The sequence below is a fragment of the Corvus cornix genome, chromosome 1A, assembly GCF_000738735.6.
Source record: "Corvus cornix cornix isolate S_Up_H32 chromosome 1A, ASM73873v5, whole genome shotgun sequence".
In the NCBI taxonomy this organism is placed as follows: Eukaryota; Metazoa; Chordata; class Aves; order Passeriformes; family Corvidae; genus Corvus; species Corvus cornix.
The window spans coordinates 29697071-29723891 of record NC_047057.1 but is presented as its reverse complement, the minus strand read 5'-3'; the positions used below and the strand labels follow the sequence as shown (position 1 = coordinate 29723891).

General features: G+C 40.8%; 1 protein-coding gene across 5 annotated transcripts in view; it reads right to left on the bottom strand.

The window, feature by feature from the left end:
• ANO6 (anoctamin 6) overlaps positions 1 to 22880 on the bottom strand; it is a 67283-nt gene extending 44403 nt beyond the window's left edge. For 3 of the 5 annotated variants that reach the window (XM_039570841.1, XM_039570842.1, XM_039570846.1), the window contains exon 1: positions 22727 to 22880. In XM_039570841.1, the coding sequence (XP_039426775.1) occupies positions 22727 to 22814 (88 nt within the window). In that variant the 5' untranslated portion in view covers positions 22815 to 22880. The remainder of the gene's footprint in view (positions 1 to 22726) is intronic. The other 2 variants (XM_039570843.1, XM_039570845.1) reach the window with 2 other exon arrangements.
• Between the last annotated feature and the right edge of the window lie 3941 nt (positions 22881 to 26821).

The window sequence follows — 26821 nt, the reverse complement described above, 5'->3', positions numbered from 1 at the left end:
ACATTTAACCTAATTTCTTTCTGTAGTCATAGTTCTGAGTGTCTTCTCAATTACACCAGTTGGTCTTTGATCTAGTCCTCTCAAAAGATGCTGTTGTAAAAATTTTAAGTACTGAAAATGTGCAAACTACTTTACAAGAACATCTTGGTGGTATTTGAGCTGCCAATATACCAGTGGTATTTCCAGCTGCCTGGAGATTGCTCGCCAATGCAGGACACTGAACTGAGCTGTCAGCACCTGACACCTTACCTCAAATATGCCTACACAGAAGTTCTAAGAAGTCTATGTTAATCCCACACTACTTCTTTATAACCTATGTACATCCCATTCTCTTGGCCAGGCCATGGGAGATGAATCCTGCTGTTTATTCTACCAGTGATTTGTTTTATGAATTTTGTCTATGGCTTTTCTTTCTCACAGGTAAGCCAGAATTTCTGACAGGATTGAATAAAGACCCAAAAAATTCCTTGATAGCCAACGCAAAATGTACAGTCTTTTCAATAGTTAATTGATACTGACAGTGAATGGTTTTGTAAGTTCAGTGACTTCTCATTGAATAATTCAAATTTAAAGGCTTTAATGAACATAACTACTGTCAATCTCTACCTATTGCTATAGGTGAGAGGCTATGGCCTACTCATAGACATGTAAGCTGCTCTTCCTTTGTAAGAAATCTAAAGAAGAATTTATAAAGAATTAAACCTTTCCTTGGGGTCTGAATAGTGAAATAATGGAAGCTGTCCAAAACACACGCAGTGGGGATGAAACAGGTTATTTTGAATCTGTAAATTAAAGAGGACTGAGAACAAAAAAAAAATTAATATCCAGGAGTGAAAAAAGATGCTGTCCAAAAAAAACACTGATGACAAGGAAACCACAAAAATGTTGGATAAGCTGATGTTTGAAAGGACCACTGGGCTTGGCTCTGTAACAAGGACATTGTCAAACATGCCTGAAGATGCCAATCTTTTTTTGACAAAGAAATTTTATCTATTTGCTGTTATTGATTTCCTCTCAAATGAAAATAGTCAGAGATGAAAAAGAGCCACAGCACTCTTTGGCCTTGTAAATCACCTGCATTAACCCAAATTAATAGGCACCAACTTATCCAGAGAAGTCAAGAAGATTTTACAAGACTAAACTCATAGTACCTGGTATTTAACAAGCCTGTGAGACATTGCTAAGGACAAGATCTCAGCCCTGGCACTGAACATGGTATCTCATGAGCAACCAAGAATGCAAAGCCAGGAAGTGACATCTGGAATGCCCAGGCCTCGCTGCTTTGCTATGGAGATCACATCACCTCTCACTTTCCTCAAAGTGTTTTGTGAGAGTGCTGACTGTCTTTCACAGAACTTTTAAACAGTCTAAGCCCCAAATCCTCTTCTTAAAGGGAGAAAAATAAGTTAAGAGAACACTGTGCTCTCCTAAGTACAAAATTGATGTGCTCAAGAACATCTGCTCAGCCCCTCAGTGGGACTTGCCTGCATCATGGAGTTCCTCCTCCCCAAAGAGGGAAGTTTACAGGATGGTTACAGAAAATGAGATGTTGCAAAGCCAGACCGCAGAGCTGGGGCACAGCAACTGGTCTGCAGTACCTGGCTGCATGCACAGTGTTGCCCACAGCAGTGCAGGAGGAAAGCAGGGCAGGAATGGGCAGCAGGCACTTACTGAAGGAGAACACTGAGGAGATGATGTTTCAAACCCCCATTCAAGCTTCACTCACAGCCCTGCCCTCACATTGCCATGCCTGAGGCAACAACATGCACTGCACATTGTGTGAACATTATGTACACAACAAGACACACTCAGGTTGTTTAGGCCTCAGATTGCAAAGAAAATTAGTATAACAAAATACCTCACTGACTGGAAAATATCAGGAAATATTTACATGCAATTTTTATCTGAATTGACACATTTCTTGATACGTTTGACAGCACTGTCACCACATTAAAAAAGGGAAAAGTGATTAGTAAAGTCTGTGTGTTCTAATGAAAATCAAAAGAGACTCAAAGAACTGGATGGAGTGAGATTGTTCCCATCTGCGGGGATAAACAAGATCCAAAGACTGTGGTCTTTGTCCACGTGATAATTTTTCCTGACTAGTTGTGCTCTGGGCTATGGTCTTTTCTCCATGTACATATGAGAGAAGACATGATAAATACAAATTATCAATGGTTTCACCTCATTCCACCAAAATACTATTGGTTTCATTTAGTAGCATTCATTCTGTTAAGTTCTGTGATTAGAATGTGTTTAAATCAGTTTTATTTCATACCTGTAGACCTCATTTGAAGAATACATGCTACTAAACCTGACATTCTTCACTTTCAGAAAAATTATGTATTAGAAGTGAAATTGAATTATTTTTATATCAAACTATGCTTTATAACTTATTATTTATAGTTAATGAGAGATCTACACAGCTGCCTTCCATGTGAAAGTCTTGTTCTCTTCTTAGGGTCACCTGCAGTCTTACAGCATGTGAGAAAAATGGTGACAATTAGTAATATTAAAATGTAGTAATGCCAAAATGGCTTTCCAGCTGTCAATAAATTACATACCTTGTGTGCTCACACAGTGTAGATCTGCAGATATCATCAACCCCAAAACCTAATCTATGCCACATAATAAGAAAAACATTGATTTTCATTTCAGAGGCCCAAGGAAACCTAATAATGAAGCTGTAGATGCTGCTGGAGCACAAAGGAAATGAAATGGCTGTCTTGGAAGATGATTCTTTCTTGTTTGAAAGACTATTTCCATTAAGTTATCTTCTTTTACAGCTGTGCAAACAAAGGATGGGAACATGTGGAGTGACTTTCAAAAATAAATGCACTTTCACGGCCAACCCTAAACAAGAAAACATTCAGTTGGGAATATAATAGAGGGCATTGCAAGTCTGAGTCAGGGTAGTTCACCAAAAATAATAAAGCAAATAGCAGGCAGTTATAAAAACAAGAAATTTGACTTTGTGGAAATGATTCTGCTGATAGCAATACCTAAATATTTAAGAGACACTGAATTGGAATGTTTGGGAGGCTCAGTAATTGTCAAAGGGTTCTTATGTGCTCAGAACTCAAAGTGGGCCAATTGCCCAAAACCTGTGGCAAAAAATCCTAAAATATTTCAGTGACACCTGGATTAGCCCCAACCTCAGTTTCAAAAACAAAACACTGGGCTAATGATGTTTTAGTCACAATTCTGTGATTTCAAAGTAATCTGCTGAAAAGCCAAAGTTGGCTCCTGTTTCTCACTGTTGTAGTCCATGCCAGAGCCAACCTGGCTTCATCTAGTATCCACATCCAACTCCAGCTGACTGTAAATCACTGCAGAAATTCAGTTGCTAATTAGAACATTTGAAATGCTTTTTCTCAAGCTAAACAGTTTACCCACCTTCAGCTGAAATGGCTGTCAGAAAGAAAATTTTGGCTCTCATCTGTCAGTAGGCAATTTAAAGACAAACAACCTTCGGTTTTAGAATGTCTACCTGCTATAATTTTAAACAATATTTGGTATGCTTTTCGCTTGTAAACTGATTGTGTGCATGGTAAACACATGGCTTGCTTTGTCAAAGTATAAAGCAATGGAATAAAGTGATTAAGTCAGCAGGCTTCAGACTGATAATCTTTTCAGGCATTAATTTCAGGTTGGAGTATGGGCTTGAATAATTTTCTCTTCTCCACACGTCTTTTTATAATCTAGTAAGTAACTTAAATATATTAAAATGATGCAACAAACAAGCCTTCTTAAATTTTTCAATTAAGGGCTGCTTTGGCTTAATTATTTATGGATTCAGGTAGAAAACTACTGTAGTGCTGACTGTCAAATGAGCCTACTTCATGATTGATTCTGTCCGACTCCTACAAACTGAGGCATACATACATGCATATATATTTAATTTCTTTCATTTTTAACAATAATGAAAACATTGTCATTCCTGCTGTCAAAAATGCAAGTTCTTAGTTTCTAGAGTTAAGAAAAATAATGGCCTCCGTCACATTAAGAACATAAGACATAAGGGATCAGCTGGGTCACCGAATCCAGCACGAGCTTACAGAAAACTTTGATTTTTAGCTTTGTTAGAAAGTTCTGAGAGAAAAATTTCTTTACTTAGAATAATCTGTTTCAGTCTTCAAAAGGGATCAAGAAGAACGGGCTGCATTTTTTTCCTGTAGCAGCAAATAAAATCCAGGTGGAAAAAGATGAGATACACTAATTTTAAGAACCCGAAGGGCTTTAGGACAGATTTGCAGAACATACTAAGTATATAAAGTTACAGATAAATTCTTGCTGATGTACTCAAAAGTGTCCAAACAGATTGAGAGTTTTTATGCCTAATTATATTAAACACAGCATGTCCCTCAGTGACCAGAATGAATCAATCAATTTCATTAATCGATACATCAATTTCTTTACTTTAGTTAATGTGTCCCTTGTTTAATAAATTATTTGAAAAGCAAAATGTTTCATAAATGACTTTTTTTTTAAAGTATACAGCATGTTTAAGACAACTAATAAACATGTTTTCCTCTATGGTTTATTAACTCTACTTTCCAACAAGATGCATCTATATACAAGTTCAGAGTAAATAGGAATTATCTAGCAGATTAGAAAGAAATTGTTCAACAACAAATTAAAAATCAAAGTAAGTGTGCATTGAGCTATATACTTGTTGAAATTAATGTGTATCTATGGAACTAAAGAAGACATGTAGAGCCCTAAAACAGGATTTGGGAGTAACCAAAACATTCAGTCCCAGAAGTGCAAACTGAAATAATGACTTTGTAACTGCTGGCTAACAGGCATTTCCTGCCTTGCTGTCAGACACTGTGGGTAATTCCCTTGGGGGAACCCTAATCCCAGGGTCCAGAGTGGGTATAGCCCCTGTGGTGCCCTCAGAAATGTCATTATGCAGTAGAACATGGGGGGTTTAGTCTCTTAGCTGCTTTACCAATCAACAAGAAAAACTTATTTCTCTTAGAAAGCCTTGAAAATAAAAATTCAGGTTACTACATATTACAACCCGTAAATTAAATCAGTAATTGCAATCACTCCTCTTTGGTTAATACAGCTCTTACAGAAACTGGCTTTCAAGGTTCTTTTGAAAAAGAGAAATTTATAGACAAATGTGGCCAGTAAGCAGATCAATAAGACTTCAAACTCAAACTCATGAACACTGAAATAGTCCTGGTTCAACACAGTTTGTCATTGCAGATCCTCATTTGAAAGACACAAAGGAAAGGACTGGATCCTGGTTTTTCTGTTTCAGAATTTTTTGTGACTACAAAAAAGGTAAAAGGTACACAATACCACTTGATCTAGCACAAGAGACACCGCCAGATTTTCAGGCAAAGGAAATAATTTTTCAGTATAAACCCTAAACTGTTATTCTTTTTCTTCAGGATGCTACTTTCTTTTGTATACAGGATGGGGCTGCAATGATGATGACTCCAGGTTTGACTAAGTAAAACTTGTCTGTCTAGAGTTTTAACTTATTTTTGCAAATACAGGTAGCATATAGGTGGAGAGATTGAAAGGAAGAAAGATTATCTATTTGTCAAAGAATTTGCATACAGTCTTGGAGAAGTGGCCAGTGTCCCAGCTTCAGGATCTAATACACATGACACTGAGCAAGCTGCTCGAACAAGGTTTGGCCCAGCTTTTCCCAGCACAGTTTTCAAGCTAACTGCCCAGGGTGCTACTGCCAGGAAGCTCAGCACTTCTGCAGCACAGCTGGGCATTTGTCACTAAGAGAGACGATTTATAAGAGCATGTAGTGACAAGACAAGGGGGAATGGCTTCACACTGAAAGGGAATATGTTTAGAATACATATTAGAAAAAATCCTCTACTGTGAAGGTGGTGAGGCACTGGAACAGGTTCCCCAGAGAAGTTGTGGATGTCCCATCCCTGGTTGCGTTCGAGAGCAAGCTGGATGGAACTCTGAGCAACCTGGTCCAGTGGAAGATGTCCCTGCCCATGCCAGAAGGGTTGGAACAAGATGATCTTTAAGGTTCCTTCCAACCCAAACTGTTCTATGATGATTCTATGATGAAGTATGGTGTGGTATTTGTAATAGCAAAATTGGGAAATGCTCTTATTTCTGAAAAATGTGTCCCAAAGCTTTTGTCATTGGTGAGCATTTTTAGACAACTTTGAAAGAAAAGCAGGGAGTTTATCAGCAATAAACCCAGAATGGGATTAAGACCTCACTGTACAAAAGTGGTTGAAAATGAATTATTTTCTTCTGGCCCTGCAGAAGATGCATTCTAGGGATGCCTGCCAGTGCAATCTAGATCTCCCTGTTCAGCATCTTGTGTTTGTACAACCCTTGAAGAAGCATTTTACCTTCCCCACATCTTAGTAATCACTTCAGCAGCCTGCATTCCTATGAAAAGGGCCTGGGTTCCTAAAAATGCATGTCTCCTTAAAAACAGGACTTAGGCAACATGACACTCACATCCCTGTTGGATATAGTGTTCAAATGCAGTAAAAACACCATAGAAACACAGGACAAAAGGAATGAAAATGTTCTGTGCAATGCTTGGATAATTTGAGTTAAACAAGATTTGGAGCCATGCTCTTAATGAGGAAGATAAAAAGAAATCTGGAATTCCTACCAGTTTACTGAAGGAGGCAGTGGACTTAGGAGCAAAAAAAGAACAATGATTGTGTACATAAAAACTGAAACTTGCATTTAAACAAATGGCAGGAAAATGGAAGTTGCCTGGGCAATACTAATGCTGACACTGCCTAACTTCTAAGTGCTCTACTTTGCAACCTTAATGTTAACATTTTTTAGTCATAATATATTATTAGCTGCAACCAGTTAGGGATTCTGTGGCTCCTGCTGCTAACCGGTAAAATTTGCATTTAAATATGGAGAAAGATTACTGCTGGCTATACTGTATTATTTAATTATATAGTCAGTTTAGAAATGAAATTATATCTGAAGCATTTGAGTGATTCCCTTGAGCAGAAATGATGTAACAATAATTACTGCAATTGGCATGAGGAAACTTTGCTGAAAGTCTAGAATTTCACCTAATCAGGAAATTTGATTAGTGGTCCATATGTAGCAGCACTCTGTGCTGCTGCAGAGTAATCTCAAAATGCACTGCAAGAAAAGTAATCATAGTAACTGTGGACATTTTTTCTCATGGATCAAATTTTTTAAGTTTTAAAGGTCAGTTCAGAATAACATAATTAGTGTAAATTCAGTACCATGATGGAAAAAACCACAACCAACCAGTGTGGTTGTTTTAGCTTATTACAATCACTGTGAATACAAATCCTGGCTTCTGCTGAAAATTCAACTGATGATGCCCAGCAACTATAGCTGGGCAAGGTCTGACAGCTTCATGCCAGACAGCCGTGGCTTTGAAGACACAGAGGTTTCTAAACCACTTTCTGGGAAAAGAGGCATTTAACAAGAAGGATGCACGTGTGCACGCAGCTTTCTAGTAAGAGTCGTGTGGGCAGGCTGATAGAAAATAAGAATACACTTCCTCTGCCTGGCATTGAAAAGTCCACTCTTCAACTAAAGTTAAAAAATAAATACATAAGAAAATACCAACTCAACAAATTTATACACAAATACATTTGGAAAACATGAAGGCACTAAAAACAAACTCCAGAGAGAACACAAAAATCTTTCCCTGGACTTTGAGAACATGGAAGTGGAAGGATGTAAGATTGCAACACCCATTACAGTCCTCTAACAAGACTGTGGTGATGGGAAAAAATAAAGTAGATTCCTCTGGAGAGAGAATGACATGCTGAAGGTTCTGGTCATTCAGTTACTGGTAAAGAGCCCCCACCTTTAAGTGACTGTGAATGCAGAGATCAGGCACTGCACATTTACCAGACCAAGCCTTGAATTTAGGCAGGGTTCACAACGCTGTTAGCTTTCCAAGGTAATGCCACCATCAAGCCACGCCTCTGGCTGCAATCAGCCTCTTGCTGGGATGGGTGCTCTGTCATCTGGCTTGTAAGCCCAGCTGGTGACTTGTCTTTTCTGTCAGATGGGGAGTGAAACGCACTACTGCCTTGTGGTCATTCAGCTGCAGGGCTTAGCACTGCTAGGTTCCTGGCTTTCGTCCTTGGGCAGAATGCCTGCTCCCAGTCCCCAACTTTATGTTACAGGGGAGTCAGTGGCCAACAGCTTGCCTTCCGTGCAGGTTCTTACTGTGCCTTTTCACCAGTGAGTGAACACTAAGCCTGTTCACTAGCTTTACACAAGGTCAGTGGTCCACCTAGCCCAGCCTCCTGGCCCTGAGAGAATCCAGTGGTGCCTTGGGTCAAAACCACCATTCGGTGTTCCGAAGTGTAAGATGTGGGCACAGAGGCAGGGAATCTCCCACAATATGATCAGACAGAAGCAGTATATACTTTTTTAGATCATCTTAAATGCTTTTGAGCCTGCAACTGCTTCTTATACTTCTTAGCTCTGGGATGAGTGAGGAGCAAGTTTTTAATCACCTCCTTTCCATGAGGTGGCACATTAGAAATATTCTCAGATATATTACACAGTACTACAAGCTCTGAGGCAGATGCCAAAGATATCTGAGAAAATGTACGAACAGTCCTGCCCATGAGACAGAGAGAGCTTTTTGATTGCTTGACGTGCAGCAATTTTAATAAAGTAGCAGGTATCTACCTTAAGATTTGTGCTTAAAAGAAACCTATATAGAAGGATTATTCCCTGGGTAGAGTCATACTTCAGATTTCAGAATGGTCACCGACCACCATTGTGAACAGGTCTTTCAGAGTAAGAACAGCAGGGCAGCTTTAGACCCAGCAAAGTGAGCACATGACAGTCTGGCATAAAGTGCCATTTCTAGATTTCTCTAGAAATTGTTGCCCCTTCATAGAAGATTAGCCATCCCAGATTGAGTAAATTCTCTCTAAGAACTTATCAGGAAAGAATACCCATGAATCTAAAAGTAAAAGTTTCCTTTTGCTTGGCACAGGGAATAAAAATATGGGAAATTGGTATTTTGATAGTGTATCTCAGGAGGGAGCTAACAGAACTCAGGACTATACTCTAACGATGCTGATGAAAAATGACTAGCATTGAATCTTAGATACCATTCAGCTGTAAGAAAACCAAGCAGCAAGAATAATAAGGAGGAAAAAGCCAAACCCTTGTTTTCCTGCTATCTCACCTATACCTCAGTGTAATTCCAAGAAATCTTAAAAGAAGCCCCCAGAAGAAGAAATGAAAGCTTTGTTCTGGAAAGCACGGAAAGACATTTTTCTTTGGTGTCTATAAAGAATCCTGCTAAACTGTTTTACGATGTTATGAACATACCAGATGGCAGTAACACAGGAACAACCACAGGGTTTGCTCATTTTGTACAACATTATAGATCTCCAGGAGAGTACAACCAGTGCTGAGAGACCCAGCGACAGCCCTCTTCACAAATTCATTCTCACCGAGTTTCTAATCCATTTCTTCAAAACTGTGGAAGTGAGAAAATATAAAATATCAGTTTTCCAATGAAATAAAACCAAAACCCAACCAGCAGCCTTTAGAGAGTTGTTATTCATTTAAGCTGAGATAAGAATGCTTACACATCTCATTATAACAGTAGGAAAAATGCAGTGTGATGGGCTGTTAGGAGGTTAGTCATTATTCCTTGATAACAGTATGCTGAGATTTGTTCTGTTTTTGAAGAGGAGACCACAGGAGCTTTACTGCAGATTCCAATGTTTGCATCAAAGGTAAGAAAAATGACCTTTTGAAATGTGTGGATCCAGCTCCTAGAGTGTAAGACTAGAAGGTACCAGCAAGGTCATCCAGTCTGATCCCTGAACACACACTAGAGGATTTTACCTCCAGATTTTCATTTAGTTTAGTATCTGCAAACTGGAGCAATACAGAAACATGAAATCACTGAATGACTCCTCTATCCCTGCTTGCTCCAGCTTGGCACTTTGGCTGTGCAGTCTGGACCCGAAGAGCATCCTATGCCACTTGTGAGTGACATTTCTCTTCTGCACGAGCCAGATCTGTTCATATGGACTTAAACTTGGCGTTCTGAACACCAAGAGAATGAATGGCCCTAAAGATGACACAAGAAAAAGGTGAAAATAGTGACAGATATGGAAAAGAACTGGAAGACTCATCATGAAAGCAAACAGGATTTCTCTGATGTTTATTTTTGCATGCAAGGTGTTCCTAAGGAACATCCTAATGAGACAAATGGTTAATGGGTTTGTTCAGTGAACTGCACACAGTGAGAGATGCAGAAGCTCTTCTGATGGACACATTTGATCTTAGAGCACAGGATAAACATCTATCCCCAATGCATTTAATTAAACTCTCCTCCATTCCGAGGCAACAAAAATAAAGACAAGGATACACCAAACCACAGCTGATAAATGGAGTATTATTATTTATGCTTTCATCATGAATAACTCTGGAAAGTAAACAACTGAGAAAAAAACCCCACACTGGAAAACACCTACTGAACAGCTACTACCCCCAGCCTCTGGGGACTAAGATTGCAACATTTACATACTTAAATAAATTCATGGATGCTGCTGGAACCACTAATCTCAAAAGGATCATTCTCATGTTTGTGTTCTCATGTTTGGCTTGTAATCCTTCCCTACATGGACTGGAACATAGAAAGGAGCAGCAGCCTGCTACCTCAGAAGTTTATGCTGTTGTGTGAGAACTATAGGAGCAGGCTGCAGGTAATCCTGTAAAAATCAGTATTCCTACCACAGCCTGAGACAAGTATGTGAAATGGTGGCAATGTAATAGCAATCAGAAGCTTGAGCCCAAACTCCATAAAATATCATTGGTTTTATGTTTTCTTTCCCTGAGTAATTTCAGAGGAGTTAGTGAGATCTGATCTAAATCATCTCTGTTAAAAGACAGTATTGCTGATATTTTAAGAAGTAGAAAGGATGAAACCAAGAAGTGGCACAAGCTGTTTATTATTTTTGTGTGAACACTCTCCCTCCCCTGCCTAGGTCTCACACACGCCCAGAACCTGGCCTGATAAACATGCATATACTCTGAAGGCTGACTTGCTGTAGGACTGCGACAGAACGCCTTGGAGGGGACTGTAGACTTTGGCCTCTGGTCGAAAGTCTGATAAGCTGCTTTTATACCACTGCCAGTGTTGAAGGTCCCTGAGGGCCTTCTTGAATCAGGTGTTTTCTTCATTGCTTAAAATAATGTGATTTATTTTTGTTTGTTTGTTTTTTTGTCCCAGATCAACTAACACAAATCAGCTGTCCTTAGGCAGGAAATATAAAGAAGACAAGCCACTTCTGCTTTTGTCATGAGACAGATTTGCCAAGATCAACCTCAAGCATACTGTCAAAATTACTACTCCTTTACAGAGGGAACGAGCACACCCTGCCTTCCGTGTGTTTTACAGGAGGGCAGCCCATGCACAGCAGCTGCCCCAAGCTCCAAACACAGGTTTTTCAGCAGCCAAGCTGATCCCTTGGTGTTCCGCACCAATGCCAAGTCTCCAGGCAGCAGCTATGGAGCCTTTTCATTGGGAGCTGACATGATTAACCCAATCATAATTGCAGATAGCTGTTTGGTCAGACTTCAGTGCCTATGGATCAATGAGCTATCTAATTAGAAATCTTGAGATATATTTATAAAATTCTACCCACTGCTATTAAATTTACATGTCTCAAAGGAGATACATTTGAATTTCTGTAATGAGATTCTCAGCATGTTTGCTTTAAAGTATTTCCTATACTCAGCTGTTATACAGTGTGTTTACAGGAGGGTCCCAAAAAGATACTTTTAATTACTTTAAGAATAGTGAAAATATTAAGTTTAAAGTTAAAACCTAGAGGCATTTTTTAACTTGTGTGTAGGTGCAAAGACTCCTGCCTGCAAGCATTCTTGGTGTTGGACCCAGAGTTTAGAAACAAACTGTACTTTTGTTTCCTAATCAGGAAATACTTTGTAGTTTTAGTAATTGAAGGACTCTTCAGATTTTACTGTGGTGACCAGGGGCAGGACCCAAGGAAATGGCTTGAACCTGTATCGGGGAGGATTAGGCTGGGTATTATAAAAAGATTCTTCACCCAGAGGGTGTCTGGGCACTGGAATAGCCTCTCCAGGGAAGTGGTCGCAGCACCAGCCTGACAGAGTCCATTTCAACAATGCTCTCAGGCTCATGGTGTGATTCTTGGGGCTGTCCTGTGCAGGGCTAAGAGCTGGACTCAATAATCCTTGTGGATCCCTTCCAAATCAGCTCATTCTGTGACTCTGTGATAAAAGAACTTTGCTTTTCTTGCAAACTCCAATAAACTTACAAAAACATCTGGAGCTCTACTTGTCTGGACTGCATTGCCCTTGAAGCTTTTTCTCTCCTCACTTGGTCATTGGCAAAGAACAAGTCAAAAAATATAATCCAGCATTGACTCTTCTATTCTTCAGGTTATGTTTTTTTTAATTTATTACATGTTTAAGTTTTACCAAGTATTGTAGGAACTATTGCTGGGTTGTGTGTTAAGCATTACCACCAGTTTATAGATCAAATTTTGCTATAGTGCAAAATTCCTTCTTGCATTTTATAGACAGCAGAATAATTAAATGAATTGAATTATTTTTCCTAGAATAAATCAACATATACGGAGATGATGGAAGATTTAATAGAGATATTCCCTCCATTTGGGACTAATTCTGCTTTATCTACATTATTTACAAAAATAATGCTATTCCCACTCTAGTCAAAGGGACTGCTCACAAGGGTAAAGTGTGCCTTGCTTGACCTCATCTTTGTTCATTAATGCCTATAAAAACTCCATTAGACTACTTACAGAAAAAACACACAGAAAAAACACCAATAATCTTACTAATATTGCACACAAACTAATAAAACTCTCTGGCACTGCTAGAGCCCTCTGGATTATCATCTCAGCCTTCTTATTATCTCTAACAGCAGTGCCAAACCTACAGCAGTGGAATTTTTTTTTTGCAAATAACTAATGGTATAAAGATAGTATTTTTTTTTTCCTGCTGGATAAATTACCAATGAACACATTGTAATTTTTACTATGTATTAAAAGTATGCATGAAAATGCCACAGATGAATTATTTCAATTCACTGCACCCATAGCTATATTATGTTAGTCCCTTCTGTAGTTTATTTTCCTGATTAACTCAACTGGAAGTATCTTTATGCCACTGCTTAATGAGTTCCTGACCAGATAGGTGAATAGACTCAGAGAATCACAGAATCATAGAATGGCCTGGGTTGGAAGGTACCTTAAAGATCATCTAGTTCCCAACCCCCCTGCCATGGACAGGGACATCTTCCACTAGACAGGTTGCTCAAAGTTCCATCCAGCCTGATCTTGTACACTCCCAGGGATGTGGCATCCACAGCCCCTCTGGGGAACTTGTTCCAGTGCCTGACCACCCTCACAGTAAACAATTGCTTCTTAGCAGCTGCACTGGCCAGCCCTCCCTTTGTGAATACTGTCAAGAGTTCATCCTCTTTCACTTTTAAATACTTTCTTTCTTAGACTGTACACAGAACTCAACATGTTTTGCCTTCACTTCCATTTCCTTAACTTTTCATTTCTTCAACACTTCTTATTTTATGAGAGCCTTCAGTGAAGACCCAGGTTTGTGCTACATGAGTCTCTCCACCGATCTAAGCTCAAGTCTGGTGCTTATCTCAGGCTTTCTCGCATGACAGCAACAGACCACAGCTTCTTCACAGCCTGTTTGGTCATGGCTCTTAACTCCTCCACTGTGTTAGCATACCCTTGGATTACTAATACCAGTTCCCAGCATCTTTAGCAGGGTTGCTATACCACCAGTATTTTATAATCACTTCTCATACTTTCCAGCCTGATCTGCAATCCAGATGACATTTTTTAGTTACTATTCCTCCCACAAAGGAAGGAAGGAATCCACAATATTTCACCCACTGAAAAGTCACTAATCTCATCCCCTTCTCTTGACACAAGCCCATTACCATCACCACACCACCACGAGGTGCAGGGCATCTCAGCACAAGCTCTTCTTGCTCCCACTCTTCCTAGACAGTGAAGATTCCTTATCTGACTGTAAATTCCCAAAATAGTAATGGTTGAGGGACAGGTCACAGGTCTCTGCTGCAACCGTGGAAAAAGAACTAAGATCTTTCAGTCTGAAGAGAAGGCTCTGGGGAAACCTTATTGTGTCATTTTGGTACTAACTGGGGGCCTATAAGAAAGATGGGGACAGGTTTTTCAGTAGGTCCTTTAGAGAGGGGTGATGGTTTTAGGCTAAAGACAGTAGACTCAGGCAACATAAAAGGAACAAGTTTTTAAAAATGAGGTTGGTGACACACTGGAACAGGTTGCCCAGAGAGGTGGTCGATGCTCCATCTGTAGAAACATTAAAGGTCAGACTGGATGGGGCCCTGAGCAACCTGTTCTAGTTGAAAATGGGGCTCATGACAGGGGGCTTGGACTAGATGAGCCTTAAAGGTCCTTCCAACCTAAACCATTCTGTGATTCTGTGATCTTCCTCCACCCATGCTAGAAGCCTACAGGACAGACACACACCATGGGCACTCAAGTTTTCCAGGTGTTTAGCCTGCTGCATCAGCTGGTCTCAAACAGCACTGAACACAAAAGAGGTAGTAGCTGTTTCCTGCAGCAGAACACTGCTGTGCAGCTCATTCTGATTACTGTACTGTAAGCAGTCTCCTATGCAAATATTTAATGTCCCATGATAAATCATACCTAAAAAATGCTGGAGAACCTGACTAACCAGATTAATGGGGCCAGAGGAAATCCATCTACAAAAAAATGAAAGGAAGGGAAACAGTAAAAGCAAAGCAAAATCTGCTGTTGGTGGCAGTTCTTACAAAACTTTAATTTTCAGTTGTGTCTAAATAATATTGATGAATAGTGGTTTAGATGGAAATTATTTAATGTAAAAACTAAACTGAAGGACCTTTATACAGTATTTTGAAACTAAGCTGCTGTTTCCACCATATGAGTCACAAAAACAATTAAAAGAATGTTTATGGTCCAGCAGACTTGTAACTACACTTCTTAAAGTTCAGTTTGCATTTTAATATATTTTATTAATTTTCCAATTTGAATCTGGCTCTCATTAAGGATGCTTCAGGAGCTCACTTCTCAAGTCCATGCAGGGAACTATCCCTATGTCTACTGCTGTTACCAAATGCTTGAGAATGGGATAGGTAAGAAGAGAATAATTCCATTGAATCAAGCAAAAATAAATTTCAGATGTCTGTATACTCCCTTGGGATGCAATCAAGACACTTCTGTCACAAAGCCTTCAGAGACGTAGGATGCGTGAGTAAATTGTGAGGGGTGGAAAAGACAAAAGATCTATGCTCAGATATTTGCATTCTTGGACTGACTACCAAACACAGTCTATTTGGTGACAGTGTGTATGACTGCCAGCTTTCATTTAGCACAGACACCAGCAATAAGAAGACAAAGTGTACAGTGTCCTTCTCTGCAGCTTTGCATTCCTACCACACTGACACTGAGACTCCCCAGTGAAAGATAAGGCCAGAATGCCAAGAAGACTTAGGCTGCTGCTGTGAGGTGGTTGTGGGTGGGAATACTCTTTTGGTAGCCAAACCAATTTGTACTGCGTCACATGTTTGAGACATTACAGTCTCCAGTTTTCATTTCAACTTCCAGATCCATCAGACTTGAACCATAACACCAGATAGTAGCAGTGTCCGAGTGGTCTCTTCTCACAGCCAGTGCAGCAGATGAACACACCCTCTTCAGAGGTAAGACTGTTCCACCTATACTCACACTCAGCCTGAGTTTGAATTGAAAACCTCTAAAAATTGCAAGTGATATTAGGCCCATCCCCTAGTGAATAATTCTTAAATTTCATATTAAAAATATATATCAAATATCAGTTTAATAATATATATTCTCTACAACAATATTTCAGACTGTTAGAAAGAACCATGCCAAAGATATGAACTGTAGCACTACTGACAGTCCACTAAAAACAATCTGATTTTTTCTATTCATCAGGATACAGAGCTCAGCACTTGCATAATATTTTTCTCCTCACCTTTGTTTCTTCAATATAAGAACAGCACACAAACCAACCCATGGCACCTACGTCAGTGCTGTCCTCCTTGATATTCACACTGTGTTAAGTGTATAATTTTGTTAAACACGTAACTACAGCAGTTCCATATGCTAAAGGCCTGAAGCACCTTTTCTAAAGGTTTTCTCATGTCAAGCACATGATATTTAGTTTTATTATTTGTGCATTATGTAAAAAGCGCAGCAATCAGTAACCCCTTTTCTTGGCTACCCCAGTTAATCCCAAACTTAGGCTAATGCTACTTTATTTGACTTTTTAAGGGGGTACCAGACTATGTAATTCATGCCATGTAAAACAAAAGCACACTTCTGTTTGTTTCTTTCTTTTTAATCACAGCAGAAACCACCCATTTTAGTATCGGATTCCGCTTGGGGTTTGCCACATGCCTAGTGGCAAACTAGACTTTAAGTGCACAGCATGCAACCCATCATTTCCTAGGAACTGGCAGGTACGAGGAAACACTAGGATGAGGTGATTTGAATGACAACAACTTTATTGAATGACATAAAGATGATAACTTTATGGACAACACTAAGCTGGGAGGAGTGGCTGACACCCCAGAGTGCTGTGCAGCCCTGCAGAAGGATCTCAACAGGTTGGACAGATGGACAAAGAAAAACTGTCTGAAATTCAGCAAAGGCAAATGCAAGGTCCTGCACATGGGGAAGAATAACCCCTGCACCAGCAGAGGCTCAGGGCTGACCTGCTGAGAAGCAGCTCTGTGGAGAAGGACCTGGGGGTCCTGGTAGGACAGCAAGCTGTCCATGAGCCAGCAGTGTGACCTTGTGTCCAAGGAGGCCAATGGTGTCTTGGAGTGCAATTAGTAAGAACATTGCCAAGAGGTCAAGGGAGGTGGTCCTGCCCCTCAGCCCCGGTGAGGCCACATCTGGAATGCTGTGCCCAGGTCTGGGCTCCTCAGCACAAGAGAGACGTGGAGCTCCTGGAGTGGGTCCCACAGAGGGTGACAAAGACAATCAGGGGAATGGACCATCTCTCCTACAAAGACAGATTGAGGGACCTGGGCCTGCTCAGCCTCAAGAAGAGATACTGAAAAAGGACCTCACCAATGTCCACGAGTATCTGAAGGGAAGGTGTCAGAAGGATGAAGCCAGGCTCTTCTTGGTGGTTCCAAGCAATGGGACAAGAGGCAATGGGCAGAAACTGATGCACAGGGAGTTCCACCTGAATATGAGGAAGAACTTCTTTACTGTGCAGGTGACCATGCACTGAAACAGATTACTCTGAGAGGTTGTGGAGTTTCCCTCACTGGAGATATTCAAGAACTGTCTGGGTGCGGTCCTGTGTAACGTGTTCTAGGATGACACTACTTGAGCAGGGAGGTTGGATCAATGGCTAACTGTAGTCCCTTCCAATCTTACCCATTCTATGATTTTGAGAATTTCCCAGGTATATAGTAACAGATCTTATTAATAATGCTTCTCTAATTACTCTTGAAAGGTCCTTTTGTGTGGAAACGCAACATCTGTTATAGCATGTGTACATCTTCCACATCTCTGGTCTCTTCAAAAATTCAAGCTCTCTATCTGCACTTTGATATACTGCATAAAGCAGAAATCAACTGATATTAAGACAGCTTTTTGTGAGCTTTTGATTGCATTACTTTCAGTAACTGTAACACTACAGACCCATTGGAGTTCTATACCAAGTAACAAAACTCTGGCTTTTTCCTACATATTGATTTTAACGAGTTTTCTTTTTTACAAATGATAATGCTTGAAAAGTAATTTTAAAAAATCTTAAGTTGTTGAGTATAAAAGTGTAGAGTATATTTCCTCTTAAAGGAACTTCTGGCTTGTTTAAATAGAGTAAAAATTTCAGGGAGTGACTTGTGATAAATATCCACCATAAAATTTATTACTTAATAACCAGGAAAAGAAACAAAACTATTACTATTAAAGTTGTGCAAATGTCACAAGCTGATACAGTGGCAGATAAGTCCTCCTACACTTTGCAGACTTACCTGTAAAATTCACTCATATGTTCAGTACCGCTAAATTAAAAATACAGGAACAAAGTATACTTTCACTTTGATAGGAAGTTTCAAAACAGCAAGTTTTTCATGGAGAACTGGGAATTCAGGTATGGTAAAAACCTTTAAAAATAGGTTAAAATCAGGTACATTTGTGAGGGTTGTAAGTTTCCCAAATTCTTGCCTGATTCTCTGCTCTCCTCCAGAATTTATGAATTATAAATAGCTGCAAACTGGTAATTATATTGTAATTAAATATTTATATCCTTACCCTTTGGTTTTTAGGAGTTTTGCAGAAAAATCAGTAAATTAGCATTAAAAAGTGAGTGGTACCAGCAGTGTACTTTCAAATGGAACCATACTTCATTGATGTCACTGTGTGGCTTGGATTGTGCACTCATCTGTGGCCAGGATTCTGCGAAAGTGAAGTGGCAGAAATTCAGGAGGTAAAATTACTGAAGTATGAAGAGATGAAGAAATGTAGGTAAACCATCAGTGTAACAGATATAAGAGAAAGGACATGAAGGCATGAGAAGTAGTTTAGATATTGACCAGTGTAACAGACCAGTGTTTTCTGGACCTGTGCAAGTCCCAGCTCACCAGGAAGAGTCTCTCACTGCCCCAATAGTAACTCAGAATAAATGAGACCCTGCATCTGCATTCCTGCTTGTTCCTGCAGGAACATACACACACGAGATGTACCTGAACGAGAACGGTGTCACAAACAGAACACAGGCAGCAGAAATTCTTGATTCTCAGCTCATCAGACAGCTCATTGCCATTTTCAGGAGAGTGGGAAATCGCAACGTGCCCCAATCATTTTTAGGCTGATTGCAAGTCTGAGAAGCTAAAGAGAAGAAATCCAGGTGCAAAAAGAGAAGACTGGAGCAGTTTTACTCACTACTGTAGGTAGACTGAAAAGGAAGAAAGTGTCCTTTCAGAAACAGAACTACTTTTTTTGAAAAAATCTGCTTATAAAGACTTGCATGTTAAAAAACTATGAGATCTGGCCCCTGCACTTACTGCCCCTTTCCAGAGGTGGGGATTGTATTTCATAAATTGCAGGACAAAGCCACACTTCTCAAAAAAAGAATTCAACTGTTCAGGCTTTCCATTGCCATTAGAAGACTTTTGTAGAGAATTCCCCATTTCATGCATCATGAAGGCAAACTGGAATAATTTGGAGGACACTGTTAGTATGGTATATTTTCATATTGGAGTACAGTATATGATATCAGTAATATTTGTAGGGTGATACAAGAAGCATCAAGTTATTGAAGCTATTGAATAGGAAAAAATAAAAACTCTAGGCAGGCAGCATGACTAAATGCAGTACATTCCATGAGGAAACAAGCAGAGAACAGAACAGTGAGCAAAAGTAATGAGGTGAAGAATAGCTATGGCTAGTCTACACAATTTGGATTACAACATTACCCCTTAGGGCAGAGTTCCAGTCGTACAGTGGGCTGAACAACACTGGTTATTTTAGGCTGTGACTCCACAATTAATGTTGCTTGAATAAACCAGTACTGTTGTACATTTTATTGTAGGTGCTAACAATGTGTCCTGAACAACAGCATGAAAGTCTTTTCAGAAAGAAGAGCTGGAATTCTCCCTGAATCCTCCTCAGCATATCTACATTGCGTGAGAAGAGAAAGTCTGACATGTGAACATCCTTTTCTTGGTCATCTATAAAGCATGGTCTGGTCATTATTGCAGCAGGGTCAAAAGGTGGGAAGGTGTACACTCAAGGCTCAAAGAACAACTAGGATATACTAGGATATTTGAGTAAAACCAAGACCACAAAGAGTAAGCAAGTTGCTAACATACTCCTATGAAGACAAAAGTATTTCTTGTGGGATATTTAGTCAGGATGGATGCCTCTGGATATTGTCTGCATAAGTTAATTTTTCTGGAAAGTAAATATTCTGTAAATCCTCAAACACAAGCAAACCAATTTCAATATGGTGTTATGTTTGCACCAGGAAAAGAAAAACTTCATGATTTATGGAAAAAAAAAGGATGCCACTGATGTAACAATCCTCTTGAAAACAGCCTGACTCCAAATGAAAAAGTTTCCCATCTTGTCTAAGTATCAGAAAGAAAACATTTCAACTTATCAAGAAGTCTAACCTTAGGACAAGGCTTTCTTCCCCAAACACAATTCTGACCCGAACAATTCATTTCAAAGCTCTGTAGAACAGGCAAAGCAGCTCTGGTACCTCCCTGAGGACTAGGACTTTTGAGTACAGCTCTTTCTCTGGACGCCTGCCTAATAATGCTTCTGACATGAGTGGTTTGCTAGTCATCAGCGTGGATAACCAAAACCAACTGTGTGCCAGAATGAGACAGATCCCTCCCTTTATGTGCCATGACTACAACTTCAATACTCCATAATAATGCTTTTCTGATGAGCTACAAACACTTTGGATTGATCCTGAATAGAACTGGAAAGAGTTCAGAAATCCTGCTTACTTCCTGAACCAGGGATGATGTCCTTGCGAAAAATGCAGATGCAAGTGGTACAAAAAAACTGGAGGTAAATGGATGATTTACAAGTTTGTCAGACTTGTAAATTATACCTGTAATTATAGCTAACATAAAAACCTTAAGACAGTTACACATGCATTTTGCAAGAGTAGCAAATATGACAAAGCCAGGTGCTGCGTAACAGGCTTTGCATAACAACTCATGAAATCATCAGTGCACAATTTTTAGGCAATTTTGCCACATAGGATGAGTTGTTCCAAACTGCTGTATCCAGTATATGAAGCTCATGACTTGCTGGCTCTGAAAGCTGAACTATCCCCAAGCTGGATAAAGAGTTATGAGTAGGAAACAATTCAGTTTTTCTCTGGGGTGAAGAATGGAAAAGACAGCTGTTGATTAACACTGCAGTGCTGATCCACCCTTTAAATTCAGGGAGTGGAGTCAAACAATACCTTTGCCTCACTTCATATGGAAAATTGAATTTGTCTTTGGACTATTACTGTAAGTCAAGGGATACTCCCATCTGAAACAAAGGCTAATAATGTTGGAGGAAAGACATTCCCTGCTTTCCACAGACATGGGGTGAGGCTCAAACTTTATACACTTTTGGAGTGAGCTAACTGAATAAATGTGGCAGGCTGTATTTACCATTATTAAAGATTAGTATTTGGAGGCAATTAGAGTATTAGAGAAAGTTAATGCCACTAGAATTTTTTACAAATGCAGAAATTCAGACTCAACACTAAAAAAAAATCAAATTATGTGCTTTTCAGTTAACACATTCACAACCTTTTGAACAATAATGAGAAGAAACCTTTTTTATTTATAAAATTTATATATACAGATCCAGCTTCTATTTGCTTGTCTAACTGATTTTTGCCTGCATTACTTATTCGTTAGATTTATTTTAACAAGTTAGAAATAAAAGACTTTAGAATATCTTGGCTACTACAGCTGAAAAACAGCTTCTGAACAGAAGTAAATCTGTGTCTCCTCAATGAAATGAACAGATCCCTTCAGTCTGAACCAGCTGAGAAACAACCCTTTTCAGGCTGTTTTCTGGAAATACTTTAATAGAATTCATTCCCACAGTAAATACAATGTCATTGTCCTGGGCTACTGGCATTGGAACAAGACTAACACTTTGAATTGAAAATTCTTTGTCCATGTTACTGTCTGCTTTTCTGGCAGACACAACAGGCCTTTTTCCCCCCACCCCAGCAAGATTACTATCTTTCTTTGCTTTGCCAATTTTCCCCTTACATTTTACTTTGTTTTGTTGGTTTGCTCATTCTGGCGGAGAGGGAGTCGTGTCACTGAAAGAGGGTAGGTTTAGATTAAATATTAGGAAAAAATTCTTTACTGTGAGGATGGAAGAGGCTGCCCAGAGAAGTTGTGGGTGCTTCATCCCTGGTTGTGTTTAAGGCCAGGTTGGATGGAGCTATGAGCAACCTGGTCTGCTCGAAGGTGTTCCTGCCCGTGCCAGGTGTGCTGGAACTGGATGATCTTCAAGGTCCCTCCATCCCAAGCCGTTCTGTGATTACTCTCCGGTTCAGCTCCGCTGTCAAGCTAAGGCACGCCAGTCAGGCAGCATGAGGAGAGAAGGGATGCTGGGAGCGCCGGGGCGTGCGGAGGCGATCGCATGTTTGCATTTTCCTAAGGACCAAGGCAGCAGGCACGGGTTGTGCCTGTGCTGGGAGATCACTGCGACACCGAAGGTCTCCAGCGTCGCACTTACTGCAAAGTGCTGCTTCTGCCCCCTCTCACGCGTTTCCTTCCCGTCAGAGGGAAAGGAACAGGCAAAGTTTTCGCTGCTTCTCTCCCACTGCGCCTAGCCGATGCTACGGCAGCAGGACCATCGCCACGGCGCTCCATGAGGCAGCCACACCTGGCACACACCCGCCAGCACGGACAGAGACATCCCGTATTTTCCACGGGAAAACCATCGGTAGTTTTAGCGGAAGGAGGCGAGCGGCGGTGCGGGCTCCCTGTCTGCCTGTCGCTCCCGGTCCCGGCCGGCCACAGCCTGGGCGTGGCACCGGCCCCACCAGGGGCTTCCCCTGGCTGCAGCCCCCGCCGAGCCACAGCCGCCCCGGGGGTGAGCCCACTGTCCGGGCGGGACCCTCTCCGAGCCAGCCACCTACTCACCGATCTCTCCGTCATCATTATCATCATCTTCCTCCTCCTCCTCCTCCCCCTCCAGATCCAGCAGCACATCTTGGTTCTCCACATTCATCTTGCCGAAGTTGCGCTGCCCCGCGCCCGCTCCCCTGCCAGCCCCGGGGGCGGAGCGGCGGCGGGGGGCGGGCGGCGGGCGGCCACCGACACCTTCCCGGCAGGAGGGGCCGCCCCCGCCCCGCCGGGCACGGCCCTGCCCCGCGCCCGCCCCAGCCGCGGCACCGCGGGCAACGGGAGCGCCTTGCTCCTTAAAGCGCTGGCTCTTTGAAAAATGTGTCAAAATATGCGCCCAAGCATTGAAGGACTCACCATCGCTTAGCACTGCTGAAAATGTGAAGCCCACATCCACAAAAAAGCTCCAAAGCAACAAGTAATGGTAGAATTATTTGGAAAAGGTAATGGAAATTGAAGGAGGAATGCTCAAGGACTGAATAAAAAGCCGATTGCTAGAGCTCTAGTAATGTATTCAACTCGTTGTTGGCTATTTCACAGGAAAGAGGTTGTCCTCATCTCCATCTTCGCCTCCAGACACAACCTAGGAGAATTTTGCAGCACAGAGAATGCAGAATTGTCACTATGCAGGAATGCTGCGGGGGCAGAAGTGCTCATAAAAAGGGATTTGAGTGCTCAGCAATATATTCATCTGCTCACGTGTGTTGGTTCCAGGGGCAAGTAAATGGTTCCTAAAACTGCAAGACATCTGGATGAGTACCCAGACAGGAACTGGACTGAGGTTGTACAGTGGGAAGAAATGGAAGTAATACTGTAAAAATGGATTGAAGAAATGGGGGAGCAATATGGGGGAGCAAAATGGGGGAAAGAGAAAGATAAGAAGAACAAGAGAACATTTGAGGTTTTTTTCCTGTAGAAAGCAGTAAAAATCCTATAAGCAATCTCACTCTCTAGCCTATTGTTGATACCAAAATGACTCACAGGACCCAGGATGTTTAAAGTGTACAAACAAGAAACTGGAAGAAAAGCCATTTGTCAGATAAGCTTGTTGCTTCCTAACATGGTTATCTGTTGTCAGTCAGCTGTGGGTTAGAGTCACAGCAGGGCTGGGCATTACAGCAAATCTAAGTGCAAGCACTTGCAGCAAAAAATGAGTTGAGAAATTTAATTGTGGAGTTTTGAAAGAGCTCTGCTTGGCAAAGGCCTTCTCTCATAGGTTGCTTAAAGACAGAAGTGGTCTGCAAAGGCATGAGTGAAACTGTCAGAACAGAAGCTCCTGCTCTGCTGTGTGGATAACACCTCACTAGTATTATCATTATCTGCACCATCTGACACTGTGCATTTTTCTCACTCAGATTAAGAAAGACTCACAGAGCAGAACCAGAGAAAAAAGGCAATATGATGGGAGGATACCCAGTGGGGGGTAATGATGCATAGCAAGATGTGTTCTTTTTTGTCCTAAGTTAGAAAGCTGGTGTGCTGCCCTGTGACACATCCAATCTGCCTCTGACCATCTAAGAATGTGCCTTACTTACTGCTGTGACCCCTTGTCAGGTTTCACACTCCATGAGGTTACAGGGAGAGAGTGAGTTAGTCGCTCCTAGCCAGGAGTGTTCACTCCAAGATGACTCATTTGCAGACACGTCATGGTTTTGATGTGACTGGCACACAGCTGCAGTAACATCTTTACATACCTGTACTGTGTAATATTCTTCTGCCCCCTTTCCTTGCAGGTCCTCCCCAAAATGTGGTCCTGGCTGGTGAGATCTTTTTTCATAAATAATGGGAAGAGGGCAGGGATTGTTACAGACAAGGTACAGATTGGCTTAGAATGGTGACATGAGATTTGTGCACTCAGATACTCTCCAGGGACATCATTGTTACCTTGGTTACATACTTCCCATTTTCACATTTAATGAATGAAAATATAATCCAAAAACATCAAAGTTAAAAAAAGAAGAGCACTTCAAAACCAGGCTTTAACAAAATGTTGGGTTTCTTTAACTTGATGCTAGTAAAAATACAGGTAGAGGATCTACCTCCTGCTTCCAGCATAAAGATTTCTCCCAGTATTTATGGAACATGAAGATTTTGTAGGCTTCATTCAGCCTTCAATACCTGAATGTTTGATTTCACAGATTACAGAGCTGAGATTTGCAGATACCTTAAAAACCGAGGGGAATATTGTGTGTAAAATTCACAGGAAATCCATGTATGTTGGAAAATGCATAGCTATTTTTTTTTAAACTTTGTACCAGATGCAAATATTTCCATGTGTACTTTTGGTAAAGCACCAAAGCTTTAGAAGCTCAGTTTTGTTACTCCTGAAAAACAGATTAAGGGAAAAAAAGTAAATGAAGAGTAAAATGCAACAGCACCACCCTGCTGCCATCTCTTTGTCAGATGGATAATAGCAAAAGATCCACTTAAAGAACTGCAGCTGGGTAAACTCTAGCCAAGTTTTTCAAAAGTCATCTGAAATGAAAAAGTTAGGCTAACTAATCCTCACCCCAGCTCAAGCATGACTGTATTCAATTTTATTGAAGAAATAAAACTCTTTTAATGTTCCTGGTAGTGCGAAACAGAGACAGTCCATGGAGCCAGTGGAAAAATTGCTTGCATGGGTAAGGGTTTCATAGCAACTGTAACCATATAGGTCAGGAAGAGGGTAAAAGAGATTGTTTAGCCCAGTGGTGACAAAATTCTGGCGCAGGCACCAAGTCTTTAAATGGCATGGATCTGAGCTGACACCAGGGGCTCTGAGTCACAGGGCCTTTGACAAAGAATCTGGCACTGAGCATCAGAAACATGCTGTCAGTCACTGGTCTGGTGCAGCCCCCAGCAGTAAGGCAGGTTTGAACATATCCAGACACTGGTGACAAATATTTTCCATCATGAACTTGAAATTGTCTGGTGGGGAGTCCACGAGGCCCCCAGTTTCACTCCTGTTGATACACAGCCAAAATAATTTTGCAGCATTTGAAGCTGTTTTCTTCTTGTCCTTCTCCCAGCATCCGTGAGAACAGCTGGTTGTTGTTCCCTTGATAATGATGTATTAGATGTGGAAAACTATCACCTTAATGCCTCTGAAGCTTTTCCCATCCAGATTACACAAATCCAGTTCTTGCAGCCTTCCAGCACGTATCACTGCCTGTGCTTTTCTCTCTGTTACAAGTTAGTGTAAAAAACGCAGTGTGAGGATCTATGGTAGGAGAAGGTGATAATCATTTTACAAAATCTCTTAAGTACACTGGCTTTACCCACTCACAGTCCTTTTCTCAATGATTGCATTCACTTACACTCTCACATCCACATAATTACGAGAACCAACATGTAAGTGTCCAGATGGTCTGGGCAGGGTCACTTCTGTACAACACAGAGCACCAGGGGGCCATGGAGCTCCATCCTTGGAGATACTCAAAAGTCACCTGGACACAGTACAGGTGGTCCTTGATTAGCAGGGGGCACGGAAAAGACGACCTGCAGACGTCCCTTCCAACCTCAACCATTTTGTAATGCTATGATTCTGTGATTCTGTGAAGGCATGCCAGGTATTAGATCCTCATCATATCCCTTGAGCAATGACAAACTAGTTTTTGGACAGGTGTTTTGTACCCAAGAATCAAAAATCACAATGACGTGATTCTTTTACATCAGACTTCTGCTTATTTCCACCTCCATAAATTTTAGGCAAGTCTGGTCTGAGTTCCTTAAGGCCATAGTCTGTGCTACAGATGGACTAGAAAGAAAAGGAATGGTGTATGTGATGTAATGTTACCTTCTTCTTTTGATAGAGGTAGTCTTTTGCTGACAGGCAATCTGTGGTCTGGTTTGACTGGAATGCTAAATGCAGGAAACAGTCCTAGATCTTTCTGTTGGGGACTATGTCCTTGTTTTTGAATGTAGCCCATTTTTTTATTGCATATAGTCCATTGTTATCGTGCTTATGCGTTTATACCCACTCATCCTACATTTCTGCCCTCTTAATGTTTCTACTATAAGTCAATACCTCTGTACACTTTCTTTCATTGCCTAACCCTTTATTTGAATATACAGTGCTCAACAACAAATACTGTATTCCAAATAAGAACTCACCCACAGTGAATACTATTG